Here is a 26,863-nt window from a genome sequence, read left to right as displayed (position 1 = left end):
AGGAAAACTGAAAGGAGAAGGGTACCCTAAGATGTGCAGAGGTACAAAATAGACATTCTCTGGGCTGGGAGTATGGCTCAGGAGTTAAGAGCACTTGCTAATCTTTCAGAGGGGTTAGGTTCAGTTGCCAGCACCCATCATGATGGCTCACAACCATCTGGAACTCCAGTTCCAGGATTTCCAATGCCATCTTCTGATCTCTAAGGGCATCCAGTATGTAAGTGGTGCACATATATAAATGCAGTCAAAACACTCATATGCATAAAGTAAATCTAAATTAAAAAAAAAACTGATTCTCCAGCCAGAAGCACCCTTCTCTAGACCCCTGCATTGTACATTATATTACTAAGCCATGTGATGTTTAAGCTTGTCAAAAGTGGACTCTGAAGGGGGCCTTCCTGTCACAGACTTCACGATGTTTATTTTAAATGTTTGGGACTGGAGAGATGTCTCCATAGTTAAGAACAGTTGCTGACTTTCTAGAGGACCTAGGTTTGGCTCCCAGCACCCACATGGCAGCTTTCAACTGTCTGTAACTCCAGTTACCTTCTGGCCTCCCCTAACACCAGGCACACATGTGGTGCACATACACACATGTAGGCAAAACATCAATCCATATAAAAATTAAAAATAAATCTAAAAATAAATAATAGAAATAATCTTCAAAACAGCTTTTCCTGGAGCAGTGTGGGCCCCTAACTCTGGGCCAGGGTTTGGGAGAGTTAGCAAAGTGGCCCAGAAGTAAAATGTTGTCTTAGCTAGATGGTGTTTCCAACAGATGTTGCAATTATTTATCCCATGATACACACACACACACACACACACACACACACACACACACACACACACACGCCTATAATCTCTTCACGGTCCTTCCGAAGCCTAAGCTACTTTGAATTGGGTTTCTGTCCCTTTCAGGAAAGCCTGACTAGTGAAAAGTCTTTGGTTAACTCCTTCATGGGGTACAATGATTAGGACTGGTGTGGTGGCCCCCGGAAGGAGCTGTGTGGGCTAGGACTCCATGACACTCAAGGGTGTTGAGAGTCATCTCTGCACTGTCGGCAACAGCAAATAAATGAGAGTGAGGACTTATGCTTGGACTGCCAGGCCTGGCTTGTCTGAGTAGGGGCATCCCTGCATGGGCTAGGACTGGGTGCTCACCATCACTTTCCCGCTAAGGCTTAGCACGTGCTGCTATACAGGGCATCTGCTTCTGATACCAGGGCAGAGGCAGGGACGGAGTTGGCTCCCAGCAGCCAGTGTGCTTCTGGAGGTCTCGGGTCTGGCTGTGCTGGCAATGGGCAGGAAATAGAGCTTCCGGGTCAGTGTCCTGGGTGCCAGCAGAGCTAATGTGGTCTTTGTGGGGTGGGCGTCTGTGTTTGGGAGAGAACTGGAATGGTAAGTCCTAGCAGGTAGGGCAGCAAATGGATCCTACAAGCAATCCATTTGCTTGTAGGATCAGATTGGAGGAAGACAGGTGTCTGAGGTGTTTTCAGCACTGAGGACAGAGGTCTGAGCAGGGCTGAACCCTGGAGAGAGGACATGTTCCAGAAAGCTCTGTGGCCTCTCCCCATCTACTTTCCTTAGCACTCCACTGCCACGCCCATTCTGAACAGGTCCTTCCCAGGAGCCTCAGAACAGTTCCTGAGGATCAAAGAGGCCTGCTGGGCAGATATCTAGTCCCTTCCAGATGGCCAGTTTCCTTGTGGCTGGCAGATCAGAGAGTTTATTTAATCTCCTACCATGGAAGTATCATGACAGTCCGAAATGATCCCAAGAGGCATCCAGAATGAAAGGCTTTGGGGTCTGGGGAGATGGCACAATTGGTAAGGTGTTTACCACACAAGTGTGAGGACCTGGGTTCAGATCCCCAGAACCCATGAGTACAAGGATCAAAAGCACACTCCACTATGCCCAACTAGAGTTTTCTTTTTTTAATACTTTTACAAACTGCATGGTATCATCTACACCTTCAACAATTAGCAAATTTTCCTCAATCTTGTTTTCACTGGAGACAAATTCATCTCAGTTGCTGTTTTTGTTTTCCATTTCAGTTATATCTATGGAGGCAGGGCTCTAAAATACAAGTACAGGACAGAGGTGGAGTTCAGTAGTAGGGTACCTGCTTAATAGTCTGAAGCACTCCCACCCCCCACCCGCGCCGCTTTTATTCTCAGCATGCCCCTAAAAAGAGCCCACCCTCACCAAAAGACATTCCTGTCAATGCAGGGCATAAGACACTGGTTTGACCACCAACTAGAAGGCTGCAGCCTGGGGCTGCTCTAGAGCGCGGTATCGGACGCGGGGTCCTGCTGCGCCCCCTGGCGGGAGTAGAACTCGTCCGTCATGCTCTGCGGGATGCGCTTCAGCATCTCTTTGGGGAAGATGCGCAGCAGTTTCCAGCCCAGGTCCAGCGATTCGAACACGGTGCGGTTCTCGTAGGGACCTGGGGACACGCAGGAGCGTAAAGGCTTCCTGTCCAGAAGAGAAGGGCCAGGTGGTCCCAGCCCCGCCCCCCGCCGCGCCTCACCTTGGGTGATGAAGTTCTTCTCGAACTTCTGCAGAAACTCCAGGTAGAGCAGGTCCTCCGAGGTGAGTGCCTCCTCCCCCACCACCGCTTTCATGGCTTGCACGTCCTTCCCGATGGCGTAGCAGGCATACTACGGAAGGGCAGTGTGGGCTCACCACCCCCTGAAGGCTGACCTCCACTTGCTGGGGACCAGCTTTGCGCAGACAGGAACTTCTTGTCCAGGTGGGGATCAGAACTCTCCACCTTTTAAATCGGGGTTACCGCAAACACTGCCCCTCTCCTTACCAGCTGGTTGGAGACATCTCCGTGGTCCTTTCTGGTCATGCCCTCGCCTATGGCCGACTTCATCAGCCGTGACAGGGAAGGGAGCACGTTGATGGGGGGATAGACCTGGGGAGCAGAAGAGAGTAGCATGTGGCAGGACCCAGGCTCTCCTTTCATTCACCTGCCCCTCCACACCCTTCTCAGAAGACTCCTATTCATCCTACGGAAAAGTGAGCGGCTACACTCCGCCTGCTCTATTCCCCATGGAGTGAGTCTAGGCCTTGATGACTCGGTGGAAGACAGTCAGGGTTGTTACACAGGCGAGTCTATGCAGGAAGGAAGCTGGAGCCAGGGGTAATGAGGTGGAATTAGTTAATGAAACACAATGTCAAAACATTTGATATTTGTACAAGCAAGTCGAAGCTTAATAGTGTGTGTGTGTGTGTGTGTGTGTGTGTGTGTGTTGTGTGCATGTTTTGAGACAGAGTGAGTGTCTTGTAGCCCAGGCTATCTGGATTCAAACTTCTTTGTAACTAAGGATAGCCTTGAACTTCTGATCTTCCTGCCTCCACCTCCCTCGTACTAGGATTACAGGCTTGTGCTAGGTTTGCAGGCTGTCTTGTTGCCTGTATTATGTAGTGTGGGGATGGAACCCAGGCTTCCGACATGCTGGGCAGGCTCTTAACCAAATGAGCTACAGCCCCAGCCCTGTTACCCTATTTAGTGTCACCAAAGCTAACAACTGTGAGTGGAAGAGAAATGCTTTATATTTCGTGCTTTCCATATGCTTCATATATACTAATGCACCCCTCCCAGTACATTGGTGTGATACATAGATATGGACCCAGAGATTAGCATCATAGGACCTTTTCTTGAGGTCCTGTGGCCAAGTGGGCTAGCCTATGGCTAGCTGTGAAGCACAGGCTCCCCCAGTGCCTAGCTCCTGACGGTGTGACTTTGGGTCGACCTCTCCTCCTTCTTGCACAGGAGCGATACATAACTCTTTTTCGATGTCTTGGCCGCAGGGGAGCAGATGGGGGGAGAAAGGGGGCAGCTATTGGGAAGGAACAGTACCTGCCGGTTGTGTAGCTGTCTGTCCACATAAATTTGTCCCTCGGTGATGAAGCCAGTCAAGTCTGGGATGGGATGGGTGATATCTGCAAGCAAATACCCTGTCAGTGTATGGGGGCGGGGTTCTCATCTACTGGGGACACATGAGTTCTCCTTTCAGCATGGGGATGATGGGGTGGCTGGTGGAAATGGAGAGTGGGTTCTGGAGGGCTGGGGGTGCTGGAGACTACCGTCATTGGGCATGGTGAGAATGGGGATCTGTGTGATGGAGCCACCCCGGCCCTCCACGCGGCCAGCTCGCTCATAGATGGTGGCCAAGTCTGTGTACATATATCCAGGAAAGCCACGGCGCCCTGGCACTTCCTCTCTGGCAGCTGAGACCTGCAATACCCACAATAGCAGGTATGTCAGAAGATGAAAGGCTAGACTCAGGAAGAGAGATTAGGAGGTCGGACTGAGGGGACAGAGGAGTGCCCAGCCTGTGATTGAGCTGAGACTTGCTGAGAGGAGCAGGCCTAGATGAGTGAATTATTTTGTTTATCAGGGTGGATGTGAGGCCAAGGGAGAAACAGGGAGGGGTGGTTTGAATCTGACACCCCTCAGCCAGCATACCTCCCGCAAAGCCTCTGCATAGGAGCTCATATCAGTTAATATGACCAGCACATGCTTCTCACACTGGTAGGCTAGGAACTCAGCTGTGGTCAGGGCCAGGCGAGGCGTGATGATCCGTTCAATCCTGGAAGCCAAGCATGGCAGGGCTCAGGGGGCCTGGGGGCCCAAGCCTGGGCCCACGAAGCCCCAGAATGGAGCGTAAGGTCGGCTGGGAGATGGCTGGGCAACAGATAAAATGAGCCCCGCCCAGGGCTCCTGGTCAAGACAATGGTTCTTAACAGTGGGCACTTCCTGGCAATACTGATGCTCCCTTGCCCACTGTCCAAGGTGAGCCAAAAATGTGCCTTTCCTGCTTGAAGCAATCCTGACCACGCTTCCTTTAGCTGGCCATTTCAGTTCTGGGCTCTGGGCCTGTGGCTCTTCCCCTGGCAATGCCATTTCGGCCTCCAGAATTCTGTTATTTAGTTTGAGGGTACCCTTAATACCCAGGATAGGTTATTAGATTTTTAATGTCATCCATGTGAACCCCAGATTGAAAGTCCCATCTTCAAAACTTTCAAAATAGAGCATTTTCTGAATAAATGCCACAAACAGTAGTCTCTCCGGTGATGACCTTGTTCAGGTGACACAGGGATGGGATGAGAGGTCCCCGACTAGGACAGCTGCTGTGTCACAGGTATGAGGAAATCAGAGGGCAGGTGGGGTCCTGGTCTGGCTCCCTAGCATGCCCCAAGCCTCAGTTTCCTTATCTGTACAACCAAGAGTTATTCTCACAGCTCTAGCCCATGGCTGTAGTTCTGAGATGTCCTGAACCCCAGTATCCCAGGTCTAGGAAAGGGGAAGGCCCCAAGGGCAGTCTGAGCATAGGAAAGACTCACGTAGGATCATTGGCCAAGTTCAGGAAGAGGCAGACGTTTCCCATGGTTCCATTCTGCTCGAAATCTGACTTGAAGAACCTGGCTGTCTCCATGTTCACCTAGACACATAGCCAGGGGAGCTTTGGGCAGGCCATGCGGCCGAGAGCTGGGCTTAGTCATGACCAGCTTTTCTCAGCAAAACTTGGGGACTGACAGCTTAACAGTCATTGGCTGTACAGGTGAATAGTCACTGAGGTGGCCATAGGGCCCAAGGAGGACTCATCAGGTCCCCTACAAAACTCAGCCTTTTTAACCTCCAGCTCCTTCTTGTCCCTCTCTTGGCCAGTTACTTCCCTACCCAGCCCCTCAGCCTCTGATTGAACCCTCTGAGGACCCTTGGCATCCCCTTTCAGAAGATACCTTGTCTCTGTAGGTTCCCTGGGCTCCTGCTCCAGGCCAAGTATGGCCCTGGGATGCCTTAAGGGTCACTCCCACCTGGTCACTGAGTCCATCCCTGCCCCCTTTAGCCATGCTGGGGTCTCTGCCTCCAGACTGGCCTGAACTTTAGGGGCTTCTCAGGGTGCAGGACTCAGTGTCCCCCATCAGAATAGGCTGTGCTAAAGCCAAGGCAGGCAAGGCTATTTCTCACCGTTTCCAGACTTGCCTCCAGCTCCCCTTACCCCCATGGCTGCAAAGACAATGGCGAAGTTGTCCTCATGGTAATCCAGCACAGCCTTGGACTTCTTCACCAGCCCGGCTTGGCGACAGATCTGGGCAGCAATCTGAGACAGGATGGGCCAGGAGGGAGGCTGTCAGGGCCAGAGCCCTGTGACATCCGGCCCGCTGAGCATCACTGCAGAGGATGGATGTTACAAACTTGGGGTGGGGAGAGTCCAAACCCCAAAGAGTGAGGGACTGCCCTGGATCCTGCAGTCTTTCTCAGGGTTGGGGATGGTCTCTTCTTTGGCTACTAAGGAGTTGAAGGCACCTGTCACAAGGAGCAGGGCAGCATCCCCAAAGAGCAATAGTCTTGTGTGAATTTGGGCAGTTTAGCTTAGGATAGCTGAGCCTTTCAGAGCCTGCACCTTCCACAGCCTGCTGGAGTGATATGAGCCTAGAATGTGTGTGACTGTCAGAGCCCTCTGTCCTGAATCAAGATGTGTTGGGGGGGGGGGAACGGGGACGGGGGACGACTCTCGAAAGAGTTGGCACAGTCAGGAATGGTGAGGAAGGGATATCTAGAAACCTTGTCACACCAGTGGCTGAGAGGACCGCATGGTTCTTGTCTGGTGGTGGCGGTCAGGCAAACACAAGTACAAGGACCGCCTGACACAGACCGGCTCAGCTGAGCAGGGCTTCTACACTGGAGTCTACTCAGGCTCTCTGATGCCAGTGAGCACTCCATTCACTAGGGAGAGCATGCAGCCCTTTCCGGGGGCCACGTGTGACGGTATGTGTTGGGGGTGTCTCTTATACCACCCTGGCCCTGAGCTGTCCGGAAACACCAGCCGGGGTGGATGCTGGTCATTCCTACTCTTTGCTTGGCACAGAAGTGCTCAGTGCTAGCCTGGAAGCCCAGGCCTCTGCTTGTCCCCGATCCTTGGTTATACGTCGTCCCTCACCTCATTGTGGGGGAGCCCAGCCGCAGAAAAGATGGGGATCTTCTGGCCACGGGCAATGCTGTTCATCACATCAATGGGGGAGATTCCTGTCTGGATCATCTCCTCGGGGTAGATTCGGTCATGAGGGTTGATGGGCTGGCCTGGGAGGGGTGACCATGCAGGTTCAGGGTCCAGCCCTCCTGCCACCAACCACCACTGCCTCTCTCTGCCAACCAGCTGTTCCACAGCCCCTTCCGCAACAACGGAACTATGTGCACAGCGTCACCCGGGCGCCTGCGGCTCTTGTGCATGTGAGATGCAATTGAAAAATGAAGTTTCCTTTCATTTGAATCGGTTCAAGTTTAAAAAGCCGTTCTCTCCATTCAGTCTTAGATAGCATTGCCCTCGCATCTTAGCTGGACAGCCCCCCTCAACGCCTAGGCACCTGAGTGGTGTTCAGAGGACCAGAGGGTGGCTCAAAGACTATGTGTGAACAAAGACACATGCTTTTGCCACTAGCTTGCTGTGTGGCCTTGAGCAATGGGTGGGGGAGGCTCCACGGACCTCCATTACTGCCTCGGAAAACTGGTGGGTGGGGCAGTCAGAAAGGTCTCCTAAAGAATAGCTGGGGTCCTAGGAAGGGATCCTTCTCTGCAGTGAGCCTTCCGTCCGCAGCTCCCAGGAGAGAGCATAGGGAACTGAAGGCCACAGGGGATGGCTGTGCAATGACAGAATGGAGTGCTAGAGGCAGTTCTATGGTGGATCTGGGGAGAGAGGCCTTTGCTGATGAACAGATGGCTGTGATCTGGCCAGCTGTGGGGTTAGCATTGCTTGGCCTAGGTCCATGCAGGACTTCCAAGGGTAGGTCGCAGAAATGATGGCTCAGGTGGGCAGGTGCTAGGGCTGTGTCCTCAAAGCCATGCAGGGTGGGCGTCCACTCTCTCACCATTGATGTCCAGAAAGTCCTCTGCCATGACAACAGGCCCTTTGTCAATGGGCTTGCCAGAGCCATTGAAAATCCGACCTGGGAGGGACAGGGGGTTCAGGAAGGTGTCAGGGCTCCCAGCCTGTGCACGGCCACCAGCTCCACATACTCCTCCAGAATCCCAACACCCTGTGTTCCCTGCCTCCTCAGCCCCCCACCATCACACATGCCTGACTTCCGCGACTGTTCCTGCCAAGGACAGGGTGTCTTCCTTCCTTTGCTGTGAATTTTCACAGGCAAGGCATTTTGGAGTCACCCTGACCACTGGCCTGGGCCCAGGTTGATCACTAATCAGAGGATCAGGCCAGGTAAGGAAGGGCTTAGTCATCCCTTTCAGCCTGGCCCCAAGTAGGTGGCTTCCAGCTGCACCTGTAATGACTTAACCTCCACGCCTTCATTATTGAGCATGTTCTATATGTTGGGCCCTACACTAGGGATGGGAGCTGGAGAGAGAAAACCACCTCTGGCTTCAGAAGGCACCTAGGAAACCTGCGTGCAGGCAGTGAAGGGCTTGATTAGAGAAGCCAGGAGGGAAAGACGGAGGAGCACCCACCCTGGCCCTCCACTCTCACCCAGCATGTCCTCTGACACAGGAGTCCGCAGGATGTCCCCTGTGAATTCACAGGTGGTCTTCTGGGAGTCAATCCCTGAGGTCCCTTCAAACACCTGTGAGTCAGGGATTGTTCTGAGGGGCTAGCTGGAAAGAATGGGCCGCCCACTGTAGGCACTCAGTGCATAGCTCTGCGCAGGGTGTTCTCTGGGGAACAGGCCATTCCTCCCTCCAAGGCTGGTGAAATAGGATGGGAAGTAGGCGTTCCCTCGTCTCGTTGGCACACTTACCTGAACGATGGCTTTGGTCCCAGCCACTTCGAGCACTTGGCCACTCCTCTGGGTCCCATCCGGGAGGGTAAAGTTGACAATCTCAGCATACTGGGCGAACTGTTAGGGAGAAGAGCCACCCAAGGGGAAGCGCCTGTCACTTCCCATCTCTTCTTCTGGTCTCGTTACTGCCTGTCTTATTGTGCCTTGATGTGGGGAAGGGGCTTTGTTTGGGAGAGGGCACCCCGGAGATAACTGGGATTTAATCAGAAGCACGTGTTAGGTCCAAAATCTCTTTTCTTAGTGCAAGTTTATGGCAGCTGTCTAATTACTTACACGGCTTACTGAGCCCTCAAGTCATTAATGCATGAGCCTTAGTTTTCACCTCTTTAAAACAAGAGTGCCAAGAATAAGCCCCACCCCACAAGACTGCCGAGACAAGGATGGGAACCCTACAATCAAGCTGTCAGCACAGCGCCAGGTGGGGTGGGGTGGGAGGAGGGGTGACTCAGTGGCACAAAGTGGCCATTGTGGCCAGCCAGGTCTCCTGAGCACGAAGGAGGAGCACACTTGTCGCCAGAAGAAAGACTCCCTGTTTTCTAGGTGTCGCTGAACCAGTGACAGCCTATTCCTAGCTATGGAGCCGGGACCGGCATCTGGGTAATGGTTAGGAATTTAAACAAAAATCAGGTTAATATAAACAAAATATACAAGGGACTTCTATGACGAAAAGGATTTGATTAAAGCATTTGAATAGGCATTTCTCTAAAGATGCAGATATGGCCAGTAGGCAGGTGGCCACATGTTCATGGCCATTTTCCTCGGTCAACAAGAAAATGCAGATCAAAACCACGATGAAGTATGGCGGTACACCTGCTAGGGTGGCTGAAAGAGAAAAAGCGGGTGTTAACACACACTACCGAGGATATGGAGAAAGCAGAATCCTCTTTATTCTCCCGGGTGGAGTGTAAACCAAAGCACTTGGTTTACACTGAGTAACATGCAGCTCCTCAAAAGGTTAGAATAGAGTCACCATTTGACCTAAGCAGATTTACTCTTAGATATCTACCTGAGAAATAAACACACATATATCCACATGAAGTCTTCAATGTGAATGCTCATGGAAGCATTGTTCAGAATAGCAATAAAGAAGAAAGAAAGGAAGAAGGGAGGAAGGAAGGAACCCGTAAACAGAATGGGATTGTGGAATAAATCTATATTTTTTTTCTCTGTGACAAAATTCCTAACCAGAGCAACTTAGGGAAGGCTTTGTTTGGCCCTTGGTCTGAGAGGATGCCGTCCACCATGGTGTGAAAGGCTTGAGACAGAGCTTGAGGTCACGAGGAGAGATGAATTCCAGTGCTGGGCTCTTCCCATCTCCCCTTTCCCCTTTTTATTCAGCCTGGGACTCCCCTATGGGGTGGTGCCATTGACATTCGGGGCAAGTCTTCCATTCTCAAGTGCGCCTCTCTGGAAATGCCCCTCACAGAAACACCCAGTGGTGTCTCCTAGGTGATTCTAAAATCCAGTGCAGTTGACATTGAAGATTAAGCCCCACAAGGATCAGTATATCCGGAAACACAACCCGCTAGGCCACCATCCAGCAGGGGTACATGTGTCTCTCTGCACATGCGCTGTTCACCTGAATGTGAGCATAGCCTGCAGGTCTCACACAACTGTCCCACGGGCTGGGGACAAAGGGACAGATGGTTAACTGTCTTTCCTTTGTTTCTCTGGGTACAAGGAGCATGTATTGTTTTTTGTTATTAAAATGTAATAACATTAGGTGACATACTATAATGCCACAAGTGTTCATAGTCATGGCTGTCAGTCTGTCCCCTGATGGCCACACACTACTGACCTATGAATCTGGGGAACGTGCCGGATGGACTAGTGACTAGGGTGGGCCACTCCCCCAGGGCCTTCCCTGCTCAGATTTGCAGCCATGACGGCCACTGATGGCGGTTTTGTTCGCACTGGTGAAAAGAAAGACGCGAAGGTGTCCCCCTTTCTAGGCCCTGCGGAGTAGGGTTGCTCAAGGAGCGGCCCTCCCCAACCCGAACCCGAGGGGTAGGAGGTGCGGGAGTCCAGCCGTTTGGCGCCTCAACCACAAGATGGCGCGCAAGAGCAGAGAGACAGAGGGACATCCGCGAAATGAGATCTACAGCCAAAGTCCCGCTCTTTCCTCCTCCCTGGGAACCTGAGTCTCGGAAACCACCCCTGTCCTCAGTGTTTGTCAGCCTGAAGAGGAAAATTTCAGGCCAGAGAACGCTGATTTGGGCCTAAGAGAAGCAAGGCAATAAACCTGCTCAACAAAATAAGGCAGGGAAAGAAATGCAGCTCAGGATAGAGTGCTGGCCTGGCCTGCGGGAGGCCCTGGTTTGATCTCTTGCGAGTGGGTCGGGGGAGGGAGAGGGAGAGGGGGAAACTGGCCGATGGACAGGATTTCCAGGGCCAGCACTCACTAGGCCCCAGCCTTGAGTACTGGTGGTTTTTACAGCCTCCCACAGACAAATTGTGAAGAAGAAACTTGGCAGGAGACTTGAGGGGTGACAGAGTTAAAAAAAGAATGAAACAAAGCCCCTGGGTGGGCAGCTTAAAAGAAACCCTGAGTGTGGCCTAGAGGCCAGGAAGGAGACTGAAGACTCTTACCTTGACCTGGTCGAGCACCACAAGAGGCCCATTGACGCTGCACACGGTCCTGTAGGCTGGGGGAGGGGGGAGGGAGTCAGCGTCTCACCTCCAAATCCCACTGTGTTCTACCTCCACGGAAAATGTATGCATGTGTGCACATGTGCGTGCACACGCGCACACACACACATTCATTGAGACACACATTTACTGAGAGACACACACATTCACACACACACATTCACTGAGACACACATTTACTGAGACACACACATTCACACACACATTCACTGAGACACATTTACTGAGAGACACACACATTCACACACACACACACACACACACACACAGAGAGAGAGAGAGAGAGAGAGAGAGAGAGAGAGAGAGAGAGAGAGAAGCATCCTGTCTCCTGCCCTCTGTGCACCCCCACCTCCTCCTCCTCAGCCTGGGCCATCAGGGTCATTAGCTGTGACAGCACCAGCCACCATTGCTGTAAGGGTCAAGCCCCTGCCACAGACCCCCCACTGTCTCAACACCTGCAGGATGCTGGAGGAGGGCATGAGGGCAGAGGCCTCCTCAGAGTCCTGCCCAGGCCTGCTGAGCCCTCCACCCCGTGTGCTTCCCCCCTGGCCTCAGCCCCCACCTCACCTACTCCCTCTTCCCAACTCCACTTGCATGTTCCAAAGGCGTCTGGGGCACAGCTGTGGCCTCCTGGACCCTCCCCCAGGCCCCCATTGCCATCCCTTCACCCTGCACTGATGAGCCCTGTGGGGTGAGGGGCGCTGCCCCCCTCCACTTCCTCCACCAAGCCCTGGCCAGGTCCCACCAGCACACTGGGCATCCTAGTGGGTAGAGGAGGGTGATACCAGGAAGACACACACACACACACACACACACACACCCCACACTGAGAAGAAAGCTCAGCTCCAGGGTAAGATCCAAGGACAGTCGGCTAGGAAGCCTGCCTCTGGTCCTCCTGGGGCTAGCTCAGGGGCTCTGAGGAGGCTGTGGTCCCTTGACTGGCAATGGAGTACCAAAGCTAGTCTCTCCCAGGGATTCTATGGAGCACCAGTAACACAGTGGAGACCAGTAATTTGCCCAAACCGGATGCGTGGGGTGCTGAGAAGGAATTGGGTCACTCAGACCACGGAGCTCAGGGGAGGTGGGCACCATGGGCCTGGGACTGGCATGCTTGTGGCACATGTTGGGAAGGGGCTGCCCTGGGCCCTCCATCAGCCCACACTGGCCCACAGTGTGCCTGACCCCAGAGGAAGCCAGTGTCCCTGTCCACGCCTTCCCGGTCACCGAAGCTGTCTCACAGCACATCCACCTGAAAGAGCAAATGCACAAGGCCATTCTTCCGCTGGTCTTTGCAAAGACCCCCCTACTGTAAGGACTACCTGGAAAACTCAAGGCTGAGCCCAGGATTGCCCGAGTAAGACGCTCCGTTCCCTCCCAGAGCTACCTACTACCCCTGTATCGTCTTCCCTCAGCCCCTGAAGGATGTCCACCTTTATCTGAGGCAAGGATCCAGGAGAAGCCCCTCCCGGTGAAGGGCTAGCTCCTCACCCTGCATTTGTCTCTCAGGCTAGCCCTACCGCCCATGCGCAATGGCTCCCTCTCAGCCCCTCCCCCTCCCCTGCGCTCACTCTCACAAGAGGACTACTACATCATCAGGTACATTCTCCTTCTTCCATATCCAGGGTCCTTGGAAGAAACCCACAAGGTCCCCCACTGAACGGCTTCTTACAGATCAGCCCAGGCTCTGCTCCTTCCCTCTCACTTCCTGTTCCCTGGGAATCTTCCCTCCTCCCTTCCTTTCTTTAAATCCTAGCTGTTGAATGCCATCCAACCGCCACTAGCAAGGCAGATAAATGACAACTCAAATGTAGAGCCTAATGTCCAAAGGCAGGGAGGGACAGAAAGAACATGGCATTGTGAAACTACGAGAAACTACAGGGATGTTTCGGTGGGAAAGGTCAGGATGGGCTAGTGAGATGAAGGTAGGGTGCATGGACCACATGGAGGGCAAGATGGGCAGGTGAGGTAGGTGCAAAGCCAGGAGGCAGAAGAGATGAAGGATGGGATGGGCCAGGGACCAGAGTGAATGTCCAGGGAAGAGGCATTCTCAAGTCAGGGGACGGAGTTAAAGGGAGCCTTCCAGCCAGCCCCAGCGAGTTGAGGGAAGTGCCTATGGCAGAGTTGAAAGAACCCTGATTGCTACCTGCTCAGGGGACAGAGAGGAAGGAGGTGACTCAGGACTCCTCTAGGCTGGCTTCCAGTGTGGGGAGAGCTGTCAGATATGGTCTCTGCCATCCCTGCTCAGTACAAGGCTGGCACTCTGTACGTTGGGCTGACTGAGTTCCGGAAGGCACTAACTGGGTTCTATGAGTTCATTATTCCCTTATGTCCCCATCAGACCAACAGGTATCCCCACCTTAGCCTCAAACCGAATGGGGGTCCTGATGCCCAGCACAAGGGCCACACCCCCAGCTGCTGCCTGCTGAGGACCACAGAGGAAAAGATGAGAGGAAATATGTACAGTCTTGAGGGGGGTGGTTTGGGGGGCCATGACAGACACTCTGATGGAATTCACACTGTGAGGATGGTACAGAGCGAAGCTGGTGATACCAGCAGAGACAGGACCGGGACCAACACCTGACCAGGGTGGAGAAACTTTTGGACTGGCAGGTGCGTGTTTCCAAGCCTGGGGAGAGCTGGCATTTTGCTAGATCCACAGAGATGGGGAAAGACAGCAGTGAGTCTGGAGTCAAGAGACTCCAGGGTGTGTGGGCCAGAGGAAGTGGGCCTGTCTCCAGAGAGCGAGAGCCACAAAGCCCAAAGGGATCACTTTTGGTTTCACAACCTTGGGAGACAGCCTGCTCCCGGACTTCATGATTCACAGCTCATCCTGAGAAATCTCTGTTAATCCTGAGGTCCAGCAAGTCCGCCTGGAGAGAGGGTACCTGGAGATGGAGGTTAGGGGTTGGAGGCTGGACACCCTGCCCGGGGGAAGGGGGAAGGAGCGGAGGCCATGCTGGGCACCCTGCCTGATGCCAAGGGGGAGGGACAGTGCTGGGTGGCCTGCCTGGCTCTCTGGGAGTCAGGTTGGGAGATCTTAGCTTCCCTTAGGCCAGACCACATGGCGACCACTGTGAGGTCTCTGAGTCTCCTTCACTCAGCACCCCAGCCTTCTTTCCAGACTGCAGGATCCTCCGGCTAGCTCAAGGCAGGAACGGCAGAGTGGATGGAGGAAGGCACAGCTCCCTCTGCACTGAGGCCCTCACTCTAGAAAATGACTCAAGCACCATTTTCTATTCAACACGGGACTGCAAGTCCTTCAGGCCGCACCCTTGCCTACCTCCTGCAGTGCTTCTCACAATTTCTCCTCTGGAAATCCCCAAGACCACAGACTGGTACCCTGAGGGATTGTAGACCCCAACACAAGACCACATCTTTTCTCAGAGCCATCGGGCTTTATTGGATTTTTTATTTTATTTATTTATTTGTGTGTGTGTGTGTGTGTGTGTGTGTGTGTGACAAGGTTTCACTCTATAGTCCAGGCTTCCTTCAAACTCACTCTTCTATCGCAGGCTGACCTCAAACTCGTGGCAATCCTCCTGCCTCATCCTCCTGAGTGTTGGGATCATAGGTGTGCCAGCACTTCCACCTTCGGGCTGTCCAGTTAGGACTCGGGCAAAGGGAAACTGAGCCACAGAGATGCCTTTGACTGGTGGGCACCCTGACTGGGCCCCTTGCATGGAGAGGCAAGCTAAAGTGGGAGGTCCAGCTGGCGCTGGGGCACTCGGGGATTCAGGCGCTGCCCACCCAGGGATGTCCCACTTGACCCTGAAGAAAGACACAGGGTGATGAGCTGCCAAGAGAGCCCTGGCTCCGCTGACCTCAGGGCATTCCCTCAATGGGCTTTCCCCAGACTTAGCAGACACTCTCCCCCCTCGGCTCACCCCCTCCCATTGTCTCTGACACTGGGGGCTGCCGTGTGGAGGAGAGCTCCCTACCCCCACCTCCCCACAGCCCCGTCAAAGGCTCAGCAGGGCTCCTACACGGTCCTAATTAGCGCCTGACCAGCTACACCTGCAGTGTCCGGTCTCCCTCCCCCAGCAGGCTGGAGGCCAGGGTGGGGGCAAGCCTGGGGCAGCAGGTCCTGCTCCTCTACCCCCCCCCCCACCCCCGTCCCAGCTGGGGCGACTAGGGGAGGGGGTCCCTACTGGAAGATGGGGGTCTTAGAGTCAGAACCTGCTTGTTCAGACTCCACTGTAACTACCTCCCCTTTGGCTCTCAATCCCTGGAGGAATGGCCGGACCTGACCCCATCCCTCCAACTAGGCTGTCACTTGTCCTTTTGCACATTTGCACGAGCTGTGCTCACCCCCACCCCATGTGCAATGCTGCACATCTACCCAGTGATCCCAGGAAGCCGCACTCACTGCCTCTATAATAAGCCAAGGAAGGCACTCGGAGTCCGGGCAGTTCCGCTGAAGGAAGGCCCTGCTTCTCAAGGTGGCTGTTGCCAGCACTCATGTCCAATTCCAACTCTGTCCTCCTCCTCCTCCTTTCTGGCCAGCTCTGTCCCTCAGCATTAAGTCACCCTTCCAGCTGCTGTGCCCTGGGACGACCAGACTACCTCTATGCGAGACTACAGGAGCCCTGGGGCCCCTGACCTCTGCACTGGCCCATCTCCTAGGCTCCCTCTCCAGTTCTCCAGCCTGAGCTTAGGGCCTGGAGTTTCAGAGTAAAGGGCTGGCTGGAGGAGGAGGACAGAGGGGGCACAGCATCCTTGTCTTGGGGGGGCCGGGCAACAGTACTGGGGAGGGGGCTCCAGACACTCCTACCCTTGGGCTCATTCTCCTAGGAAGAACTCCACCCAGGTACCCAAGATGGATGGAGGGGTATGGGGAACTAGGCTGAGCCAGGCTGGGAGGGTGTCCTGGAGGGCTAGCCCAGCCCCTAGGCTATCCACCACAGCCTTTGCTCTGTCACTGTGGCTGTGATCTTGTTGTCTTGGGTTTGGGGGGGTGGGTGGGTGTCAGAACCTGCAGGGTGTTGACAATAAATAAGTGGCTGGCTGGAGGAAACCGGTGAGAGGCTGCTCTAGCTTGAGCCCTCCTACCTGGAAGAAAACGTGGGGTGAGGGAGGCAGTACAAAGGTTGTCCAGGAGATCCTTGTAGATCCCTGCAAGGCCGCATTCCAGAAGGAAAGCTGAGCCTGGAGGTCCAGGCTCCTGCCCCACCCAACCTGGCAGCTCTCCTTTGCCCACAGGTGGTTGGGCCTGCAGGGGCAGGGTATCACATGGCCCAAACCCTGGGCATAATGAGGCCCCTCTCGCCACTGATTTCTGGGCCCTGGTGACTCAAGCTTTTGCCTGGGGGGCTCTCTCTAGGCTCTGTATGTCCATGAGGCAGGGCCTCCAGGCCTCCTTGAGAAACCTGGCTTGCCCCCTTTCGTCTTTTTCCCCTAGCTGGTGCGTGCTGTGCCTGTCTCGCTCAGCCTCAGCTGGGCTGGGCACCCAGGGCTCTGCTCCCTGCAGGCTGAAAGGCACTTTACTTGCTCTGAGCTCAGCTGTTGGCTACCCTGTATGTGTCCACACCTCCCCTGTGGGGCTGGGTAGCTTTGCAGTCAGGGGGAAGAAGGGATGACTGTGTCTAGCTCCTTCCCCTCACCCAACGAACACACCCTGTGAGGAGCCTCAGGCTCCGCTCAGCCAAGGCCACTCAGGCTGGTTTACTCCAGTGAGCTGGGCTGCCTGAGACTTTACCAGGCTAGGGAGAGTGACCTTGGACAAGAACATGGGGGGTGTTGGAACATGGGGCCCCGTGGACCTCGCCAGGTTTTCTGTCCCTGACCTGGACTTGGCCCACCCTTACAGATCAGACACAGACAACGTGAGAAAGACACACCATGTGTGAACAGGTCCGTGCTCTTACCCCAGCCGAATACACAGATTGCCACAGCTATGTGTGTTCTCATACACCATGTAAGCATAAAGCCACGCGTTCTCTCCCCTTGGACACACGTGCACACCATATCCAAATGTGTGCACACATACACACTCACCTCGCCTCCACCCTGTGTGTACAAGCATGCACACACACACACGCCGTTGCACACCCCGCCCCCACTCCCCGGTGGTGGAGAATGCCCTTCTAGTACATGCTTCTCTATACAGATTCTCTCCCCTAGGAAATGATGCAGGCACAGCACACTGGTTACTGAAGTCCTCAAGCCAAGTGCCCCCTGACTGTACTGCTACATATGTCCCCGCACACCCATTTGCCCACTCATACATGCCCACATGTGTTCTTGTTCCCTCTCTCCCTCTCTCTCCTGTCTCTCCCTCTCCCTCTCTCTCTATCTCTGTCTCCCTCAAGCTCTCTCTGGACCTTGGGTCTTAGACAGGATCCTGATGATAACAGTTGCTCCTCAATCCTCTCCTCCGCCTGAACGGGGGGCTCCATCCCTCCACCTGCAGAGGTGACCTGGGCACAAACTGTGCCACCACATGCCCCACCCTGGACCCAGAGCCCCCTGGTCTCCTTAGGTCTCGGCCTCCTTTTCAGAGGCAAAAGCGTGATCCCAGCAGCCCTCTCCCCTCGCCAGCTGGACATGAATACTCACTGACACGGGGGTGGGTGATGTAGTTTCGGGTCACAACCTGCACATGCTCTCGAGCTGTGACTGGGTCGCAGCCATTGCTAGTGAATCCCCCAGGCCTGGTGTCTGCTGCGGTCGTGGCCATGGTGTGTGGAGAGCTGGCGTCAGTGCCTGAGAAAACTGGTGGCGACTCTAAGACTTCAGTTCCAGCTGGAGCAGGCTGCTCAGCCTGTGCCAGCGGCCACCCCTCCCTTCCTTCTGTCCCTGCTCCCCCCTCCTCTGCCAGGTTGACTGTAAACAGGGAAGCTGGCACGCACCAACTCCGAAGGTTTCTCAAGCACAGGCTGAGCAGATCCTGTAGTGGCTGGCCCCCGGGTGCCAGGTGCTGAAGGCTCACAATGACAGACAGAGCGAGGTGCACAGCATTTTTCTAACTTCCATGCCCCCCCCCCCTAGTTCCCACAGTGAGTGTGGCTTCAGCATTACCTACTTTCGGCAAGTCCTTGTCCCTCACCATATCACTCTTTGGTCTCCTCATGCTCTGTTTCTGGCAGATTGTCTTTTCACTGTCCTCACAACCTGCACCCTTTGTCTTGAGCCATACTGGGTGCTCCTTCCTCTCCAATTCCATCACCTTGTCGTCTGTAAAGGCTCATCTCCTGGCCAGTCACAGGCCACCTCCTGCAGGAAGCTGCCATGTTCCCTGGTCCATTTCAGGTCTCTGCTCTCTCTCTCTCTCTCTCTCTCTCTCTCTCTCTCTCTCTCTCTCTCTCTAGCATCCCATTATGTCAAAGAACTCTTCTGTTGAGGGCTGGGTGTGGCTATGAGGGATCAGCGTTCTGACTGCATGCTTCCACGAGGCTACACCACAGGTGAAATGATGTGAGCTTCCGCCCGTGGTCCCAGCGTTACTTTTCTGTGTGATAAACGCTAGGTATTAAAAATTGCTATCATTGTGGGCAATTAGGTGTGATGGTTAACTTTGACGGCCAGCTTGACAGGACTTAGAAGCATCTAGGAAATATACACAGCCCTCCCAACTCCTGCCATCCCCATGCCTTTCCTACCATACCGCAATCTCAAATCATGATCCAAAATAAACTTTCTCTTCGCCAAGTACTTTGTCATAGCAATGAAAAAGTAACTAATACAGAAACTGGCACCAGGAGTAGAGTTGTGACTACGAACCTGGCCACAGGGTCTGCAACTGGTTTGTAAGAGGAATGCGGAAGAGTTTTTCAGCTGCAGTCTGGAGGAGCCCTAGATTGGTGTAAGGAGAGTGACATTGGCCATTCTGGTGGAAGACGAGAATGCTGAAGAGACACATGGACGGGTGAATCCCAGCACATGACGTGTCAGAGGGAAACAAGGACTTTATGATGAAATGGGCTAGATGTGATTCATATTATATTCTGGAAAAGAATCTGAATGTATTCTGCCTGTATCCTGAGAATTTGAGTGAGACTGAATTTAGAAGTGATGGGTTGATCTGTTTGGCAGAGGAAATCTCATGGCAGGTGTGGTGGTTTGAATGGGAATGCCCCTGTAGCCTTATATGTTTGAATGTTAGGAACTTAGTTGGTAGAACTGTTTGGGAAGGATTAGGAGGTGTGGCCTAGTTAGAGGAGGTGTGTCACTGGGGCTGGGCTCTGGGGTTTCAAAAGACTAGCACCGTTCCCAGCTCTCTCTCTCTCTCTCTCTCTCTCTCTCTCTCTCTCTCTCTCTCTCTCTCTCTCTCCTTCTTCCTGTTTGTGGATCTGTGTATGAGCTTTCAGCTGCTGCTCCAGCACCATGCCTGCCTGCCTGCTGCCATGTACCTGCCATGATGGTGATGACTCTAACTTTGCAACTGTGAGCCCCAAACAAACTCCTCTATAAATTGCCTCTAGTTGTGGTGTCTTATCACAGCAATAGAAAAGTAATTAAAACAGCAGGACAGCATTCAGATTCAGGCTGTAGCATGGCTACTGCTCACTGATCTTATGCAGTGAAAGAGAGCAGCATGTATGCAGAGCAAAGATACGAAAAGTGTACAGTTTGTCAAAGGGAGAGAGTTTAATGTTACAGTCAAAGCAGGGTTGGAAGCAGCTGGGGTTGTTAGAGAGGTTAGGGCCATCATAGAGAAACATGGCCCTCTGCACTGGAACAATAGGAAATGGGCTCTGACGGCAAGACCACCCACCCACCCACCCAACTCTCCAACTTATAAAAATGCAAATTCATTTGAAAGAAGAGAGCCTGAACTGAGGAACCCCTACAAGTTTTCTGAGATCCGACTGTGGAAGAGCACAGAGGCCACCACAGCATCAGCAGAAGGGGCCAGAGCACATCTCAAGCTGATAGCAGAACGTGGCAGCAGCAGCCACCTGTTGCTAGTTTTAAGGGCATGCAAAATGCAAGGGCTATACAGGGCCATGGAGGTTTGCACCACGGTCCTAGAAAGCTGTTGAGGCCAGGTCACGTGTGGCAGGTTTGAATCTCCTCCAAGGAGGCCCTGAGAAGCTGTTGCATGGAACTCTGAGGGTAAAGCTTAAGTTTTAATGGAGGTGCTAGGGCCATGAATATCTGTTGAGGAAAGCTGTAAGCACAGCGTGGAGTTAGCTCAAGACAGGTGCTTACTTGTGCTGCAAGTGGCGGAACAAAGAGACAGAGCTACCCAAGCCCGTTGGCACCTCTGTATCCCTGCCTGGATACCTAGTCCCAGAGGCCAGAGCTCCAGGATGTTTCCTCTGCTGGGTTCTGGTCCTGCCTTGGCTCGTTCTTTCCTTCTTGTGTCTTATGCATCCCTTTTGGGATGGAAACACTTATTCTGTGCCACCATGTATTGAAAGGGGGTCATTTTTAAAAGTTGGCTCTTTCAGTCAAGAGTTTGTCTGATCTCCACACTTTGACCAACTGTGGAATGGTGAAGACTTCAGGAACTCGTGGAGATAGACTAAACACATTGCACACTGTGAGATGAACATAAGCATTTAGAGACCAGGGCTAGAATACTGTTGATTAAAAGTGATGTGTTTATGTGCCAAGTTAGTGGGGTGGTGATGCTGAGTAACCTCGACTGTCACCTTGATGGGGGGGATGATGGATAACCTCAATTGTCACCTTGATGGGGGGGGGGTTCTGGATAACCTCAATCGTCACCTTGATGGGGGGGAGCTGGATAACCTCGACTGTCACGTTGATGGGATTTAGAATCACCCCTACTATATTCATACCTCTATACAGAGCTGTCAGGGCATTTCCCGAGTTTTAAACAAGGAGGGGAGGGTGACAACAATCCTTGGGCTGGGGGCCCAGACTGAAGAAAAGTGAGAATGAGAACTAAACACCAGCGTTCACGCCAGCTTCCTGACTGAGGCTGCGGTGTGAACGACCACCTCACTTCTGGGGCTTCCCACAGATGGACTTCCCACCAAGCTGAACTGCACCTTCCTGCAATCAGCTGAAATAAATCTTTCCCTCCTCACCTTGCTTCTGCTACACGCTTTGTCCTGGGGACTAGAAAAGCCAGTGGCACAGCGGGCGAACGACTCCCCGAGAGTCTATGATTATTACAAACAAAGGTTCAATGGAAGCACCATGAGCAGAATGGGACTTTTCTGAGTGCTGATGCTGCAGAGGCCTCTCCCCAGTCCAGCCTTGTTCCGGCGTACCTTTGATGCTCTCTCAGACCTCCTTCCACCTTGCACCATCCACCTCTTGAAGGACTTACTGCCCACCTGAACAAGTATTTTGAATTTGAAAGAAAAGTCCCGTGGGAGAGAGCTTAACCAGAGAAAGCACAGATGTTGTGGGGCTGTGAGTCCAGATGAAAGCTGTGTAAACGGTGGACCCACGCCTGTGACACCAGCCCCAGGCCCACCCCTTCCCTTTTGAGCTTCCCATTTTGCTGCACATTGAGGACAAGGACAGAAGGGGGTGAGTTGGTGCTGCTGGGACCAGTTCCCTTCTTTATTTCAGTGAGACACACACGCACACACGTATGCACACACACGCTCACACGCACATGACACACACATCAGAGTAAGTTGGGACCAAAGTCATTTGGTACAGTCTCTGAGCTGAGGGCAGGTGGAGAGGAGCATGCTGTGCCCACTCCTCTTCCAGGCCTGCTCAGTACAGTCCACAGGGGCCAGGAGGTTGGGGTCGTGCTGTGCTGGGGACTCAGTGTCACATGGGGACGGGACTCTTAAGTGTCAGCTTTCTTGCCACTTTGGCCAGGGCTGCCTACTTTCTGTTGTTCTAGCCTGATGTAGGGCTCAAACGCTGAGGACCCCAGTTTGTGGCTGGCAGGCAAGTCCAGGAGCGGAGCTGTGGAAAAGCAGATGGCTGGCAGAGGGGACGATGCTGAGGCCGAGGGCACTGGATTGAGGCCTGGGGAGGAGTTCCTGGGGTCACCCAAGGAGGTGCCCCTGTGGCAGGCAGGAAGGCCTGGCAAGCCGGGGGTCAGTGCCAGGAGGCTGGGGGCCCTGGGCACGGAGAGCAGCCGCCCCTGTTCCAGAAGCCGCAGAACGCTGGAGGTGGCAAAGGCCTCAGAGGCAGAAGAGGATGCCCGCTTCTCCAGGTCTCTGCTCTGGTCCTTCTTCTGCTTGGTGCGGCGATTCTGGAACCAGACCTTCACCTTGGGGGAGAGGGCACACGGGGATTCCGGAAGGGGCAAGAGGAGGAGCAGGAGGCGGAGCCAAGAGAAAAGGAGAGGAAGTTCAGAGGTGGGGTGGGGTGAGAGGGCACAAGGGGTAGGGGAGAGGAGGAGAAAGAAGGGCAGATTGTTAGTGTGCCTCCCAACAACCTGGACTGAGGAACTGACTGGAGATCTCAAGTCTCAAAGTACAGACACCCCTTCACTGCTGCTCTGGCTCTGGCCAATGGGAGCATGTTGGCAGACGGGAGGTGGAGTCTGGGGGTCCGCTGAAGGATTGGATTGCCCCTTCATGGCCAACACACTTTACTCTTAGCCAGGTATCTGGTCTTAGACATCACTTATGTGTAGGTAATTCCCAACACTACCTTACGCCTAGACCTCTAAACTGAGATCCAAGCCAGTCAACCAACTGCCACGTATTTATTTGTATTTATTTAGACGGGGTCTCATGATCCCAGACTGGCCTTGAATTTGCTATGTAGTTGAGGGTGACCTTGAACTTCTGAACCTCCTGCTGGGATTACAGTGCTGAATTATAGGCCTACACCACCGCATCCAGTTGTACACATTGCCAGGGATGCCACCCAGGGCTCTGGGCACGCTAGACAAATACTCTGACAGCTGAGTTTCTGTCACAGCTTCGCACACATGAGCAGGGGCAGTATGCGGAGGAGGAACGGTGGCCCCGAGGCCCCGGAGGGAAAGGCTGGGGAGATTGTCTCAGCCTTTCCGGCTTTCATAGGACCTGGGGGCCGGGGGGGTGGTGGTGTCCAGCCACTTGAGTGGCTCCAAGAGAAGGAACTGAGAGAGAGAGAGGCTCCCAAGTCATGACTCCTGTGCTGGGGAAGCTGAATGTCTCACAGGGAAAGGTACGAACCCATTCGGGGATGACCATGACCAGGGGTATGGCGAATGCAGAGTGACAAAATTAGGGGAGCGTGCTCCCCACTGCACCCTGCTGTGGCAGAGTTCTATGAGCAGAAGGAGAGGAAGGCACGGGAAGGGTCTCCCAGCAGGCAGGCTCTAGACACGAGGAGAGAAGGCTAAGGGGGGGGGGGGGCTGGGCTGAGGCTGGGACCTGGCATTCTACCTGTCACACACGGACTCTTAAGCCTGGCTGCGCACAAATTTCCTGCGCACATTGTAAATCCTAGTGCCCAGGGCTCATTCCAAATCCTTTCTGTCTGAGCTGGGTCAGGATGGAGATATCAGGATTTCTTTTTTTCTTTCTTTCTTTTTTTTAATTTATTTCCTGTGCATTGGTTCAGTGAAGGTGTCAGATACCCTGGAAGCAGAGTTACAAACAGTTGTGAGCTGCCGTGTGGGTGCTGGGAATTGAACCCAGGTTCTTGGAAAGAATAGGCAGTGCTCTTAACTGCTGAGCCATCTCTCCAGTCTCTCCTGCCCTGGCGTTGGGAGTTCTAGAAAACCCTGTGGGTGATTCCAATGTGCTGCAGGTAGATCGCCTTCAGGACCCGAGCCTGTGTTTCTCCTCATCGATCCCTGGGCCCCTGGAGGCTGGTCTGTAGGGCTCAGTGACTTTGAGACGGGCCAAGAAGCCTTTTATTCCTCCCACCGCCGCTTGTACTGATTCTTTCAGACTCTGCTCTGTCTCTCTTCTGGGAAGCCATTGCTGGCAGACTCCTGAAGGGCCAGGGCATGGCCCTGTGGGGTGTTTCCCAGGAACTGACTGCCCCGCTGGGCTCCTTAGTGCTCTGCAGAGGGTCTCTGCAGGCTGCCATCTTGGATCCAGGGATCTCAAGGAATACTTGGTGACTTCATGTCCTGCTATTTTGCTGGGCCACGAAGACCCACAGCAGGGGCATAGTTTCCAGGACTGAGAGTCTTTTTTTTTTTTTTCTGGGAGAATATTTCCTCGGGCCTGAGGTTAGTGCTCGATTCTAAGGCTTGTTCATTTGAAAATGAAAATGCCATTAATAATTTAGAAATCAGACAAGGTCTCCCTGTGAAGCCCATGCTGGCTTTAAACTCTGCATCCCCCTGCTTCAGCCTCCTGAATGCAGGGATAATAGGCATGCACTAGACCTTTGTCCTTCAAAGGCCACTTCCTGAGACCATGGGCTCATACAGAATCTGGATGTCTGAGTGTGGAGGCGGCTTGGTTTTTCCTGGCCTAGGTCCCTCTAGTCCGCTGCTTTGGGCTTCCAGGGCAGGGACAATGTACTGGGACTGCAGACGATTGCCGAAGAGCCGGAGTAGCACTTACTTATTTAAGCCGTGACTCCGTCAGTCCTGAGGTTTGGCACTTGTCCTTAGCCACCACCGAGTCAGGCTCTCTCACCTTTCCTTCCATCTAAACCTCATCTCTTCCCATTCCCGGTTCTAGGCATGTTTGTTTATGTGGTTTGAGACAGGGTCTCATGTAGCCCAGACTGGCCTCAAGCTCACTTTGTAGCCAAGGATGACCTTGAACTTCTGACCCTTTGGCCTCCACCTCAAGAAGGGTGAAGAGACTCTCCTTCTCTGTCTCCCATTTCCACATAGGGGCATGGGGATTACAGATGCTCACATTTGGATTTTCAATGGGTCCTCTGGGGATTCGAACTCAGGTTGCTAGGTTTGCCCAGCAAGTGCTTTTACCCACTGAATCTTCTCCCATTTTTCTCCTTGCTTCTTGCCTTCCTCTCTTTCTCCTTCCTTCTTCCCTTCCTCCTTCCTTCCTCTTCCTCCTTCCTTCCTCTCTTTATCTCTTCCTTCCTCTCTTCCTCTTTCCTTCCTCTCTTCCCCTTTCCTTCCTCTCTCCCTCTCTTCCTTCCTCTCTTCCTCTTTCCTTCTTCTCTTCTTCCTTCCTTCTTCATCTTTTAAATTTTGTTTGCTCTGGGATAGGGTCTCGCTGTGCAGTCCAGGCTGGCTTCCAATCCTTTATACTTCAGCCCCCTCCCCCTGAGTGCTAGGATTGCGGGCATGTGTCACCCCTCACAGCCCAGCCCTCTTGTTGACACTATTGGCCCTACCTTACCTGTGACTCTAAGTTTTCCCCTCACGTGTGTATGTTCCTCCCAAGTCATGCCCCCCATGTCAGCTCTTGGCCTCATACACCAAGACAGTCCCCAGATACCTGCACCAAATGGCGGAAACCTGACCTGACTCTCACCTGGGTCTCAGAGAGGTTCAGCTGGCGGGCCAGCTCCGTGCGCTCTCGGCCCACCACGTACTGGCAGCGCTGGAACTCCATCTCCAGACGATACAGCTGCTCTGCCGTGAAGGAGGTGCGGGTCCTCTTGGGTCGGTCAAGGTCCAGGCCCTTGGGCAGGACAATTTCTCTAATGGTTCCCTTGGCATCTGCAAGGGCCATGAAGGGAGTCAGATTAATTCACTGTGTTAGATCATCTGAGGGGTTTTTTGTTGTTTTTGTTTTTTTATTTCCTCCTCCTCTTCCCCCATCTTCTTCACAGGGTTTCACTGTGTAGCCCAGGCTGACCTTGAACTCATGGCCTGGTAAGATCCTACCAAGAATCCTCAGGTCCCTGTCTGAATACTTGATCTCAGAAAACTTGCTAAGCCTCTCTGAGCCAAGCTTCCTTATCAGCCCCATGCAGGGAGTCAAATGTCATGGGTATGGAGATAAAGATAGATGGATGGATAGATAGATAGGTAGGTGGGTAGGTAGGAAGGAAGGTAGGTAGAGATAGAGGGAAGTCGAGAGGGAGGGAGTGGGAAGAGAGAGGTGGGAGAGTGAGGTTGGCCATCATGGCCTGGGCAGAAGTGAGTCCTCACTGTGGCTCACCCCGGATTCTGTTCCCTTTGCAGAGTAACTAGCTGGGACAAAACAGACCAAGTCCTCAAGTCCAGAGAAGATGGATTAGAACTGAGTGTGGTCAGTCACAGAAGGCTTTCTGGAGACACGGAGCCCTGGTCCCTCCTGGGGTCCAGAAGGATGTTAGCTGATGTGATACAGAGGGCAGACGAGAAGCTGGAAACCCCAGGAGGGGCCCAAAGGCTGGTACCACCCTGCTAGGCTGCTGGGTTATCTTCCTGCCAGGGAACTAACCTAACCCACTCGCTGTGTCCCTGTACAGCTGAACCATCTCAGGCTTTAGGCCAATATCTTTCACACAGAACCCTCTTTAGTGCTTTGGGGTCCGTTTAAGAAAGGCCAAAAGCCTACAGCCCACGATCACCACAGAGCACCACAAAAGCTCTCAGAAAGGGGAAATGCTGTAATCTAAGCTCCCCACCACTGATGTGAAACCTGTTAGCACAGGTAATAATCAGACG

General features: G+C 53.4%; 2 protein-coding genes across 2 annotated transcripts in view; both read right to left on the bottom strand.

Annotated features, from left to right (window-relative positions):
- Positions 1 to 1,909: 1,909 nt before the first annotated feature.
- Atp6v1b1 (ATPase H+ transporting V1 subunit B1) lies at positions 1,910 to 18,230 on the bottom strand. The gene is made up of 14 exons (XM_028860332.2): positions 18,007 to 18,230; positions 11,392 to 11,447; positions 8,761 to 8,859; positions 8,493 to 8,586; positions 7,882 to 7,959; positions 6,957 to 7,096; positions 6,015 to 6,116; positions 5,356 to 5,453; positions 4,478 to 4,601; positions 4,096 to 4,246; positions 3,869 to 3,951; positions 2,816 to 2,920; positions 2,531 to 2,660; positions 1,910 to 2,446 (listed from the first exon to the last, which is right to left on the bottom strand). The coding sequence occupies exons 1-14, from the start codon at positions 18,125 to 18,127 to the stop codon at positions 2,283 to 2,285; spliced, it is 1,545 nt and encodes a 514-aa protein (XP_028716165.1). The 5' UTR covers positions 18,128 to 18,230; the 3' UTR covers positions 1,910 to 2,282.
- Positions 18,231 to 21,901: 3,671 nt separating this feature from the next.
- The window catches only part of LOC114685688 (ventral anterior homeobox 2), a 28,025-nt gene continuing 23,063 nt past the window's right edge, over positions 21,902 to 26,863 (bottom strand). Inside the window, exons 2-3 of the mRNA XM_028860333.1 lie at positions 25,740 to 25,927; positions 21,902 to 22,603 (exon numbers count right to left, since the gene is read on the bottom strand). Coding sequence (XP_028716166.1) covers positions 22,172 to 22,603; positions 25,740 to 25,927 — 620 coding nt within the window. The 3' untranslated portion in view covers positions 21,902 to 22,171. The remainder of the gene's footprint in view (positions 22,604 to 25,739; positions 25,928 to 26,863) is intronic.

This window comes from Peromyscus leucopus, chromosome 3 (assembly GCF_004664715.2).
Source record: "Peromyscus leucopus breed LL Stock chromosome 3, UCI_PerLeu_2.1, whole genome shotgun sequence".
In the NCBI taxonomy this organism is placed as follows: Eukaryota; Metazoa; Chordata; class Mammalia; order Rodentia; family Cricetidae; genus Peromyscus; species Peromyscus leucopus.
This window is presented reverse-complemented; position numbering and strand designations above follow the sequence as displayed.

Excerpts from the sequence above, each read along its gene's own strand:
- Atp6v1b1 (XM_028860332.2), bottom strand. The coding sequence starts at position 18,127 with ATGGCCACGACCGCAGCAGACACCAGGCCTGGGGGATTCACTAGCAAT. Across the intron at positions 6,117-6,956 it reads CTGGGCTCCCCCACAATGAG|ATTGCTGCCCAGATCTGTCG; the intron begins GTGAGGGACGAC and ends ATCCTGTCTCAG. Across the intron at positions 3,952-4,095 it reads TCTCACCATGCCCAATGACG|ATATCACCCATCCCATCCCA; the intron begins GTAGTCTCCAGC and ends ATTTGCTTGCAG.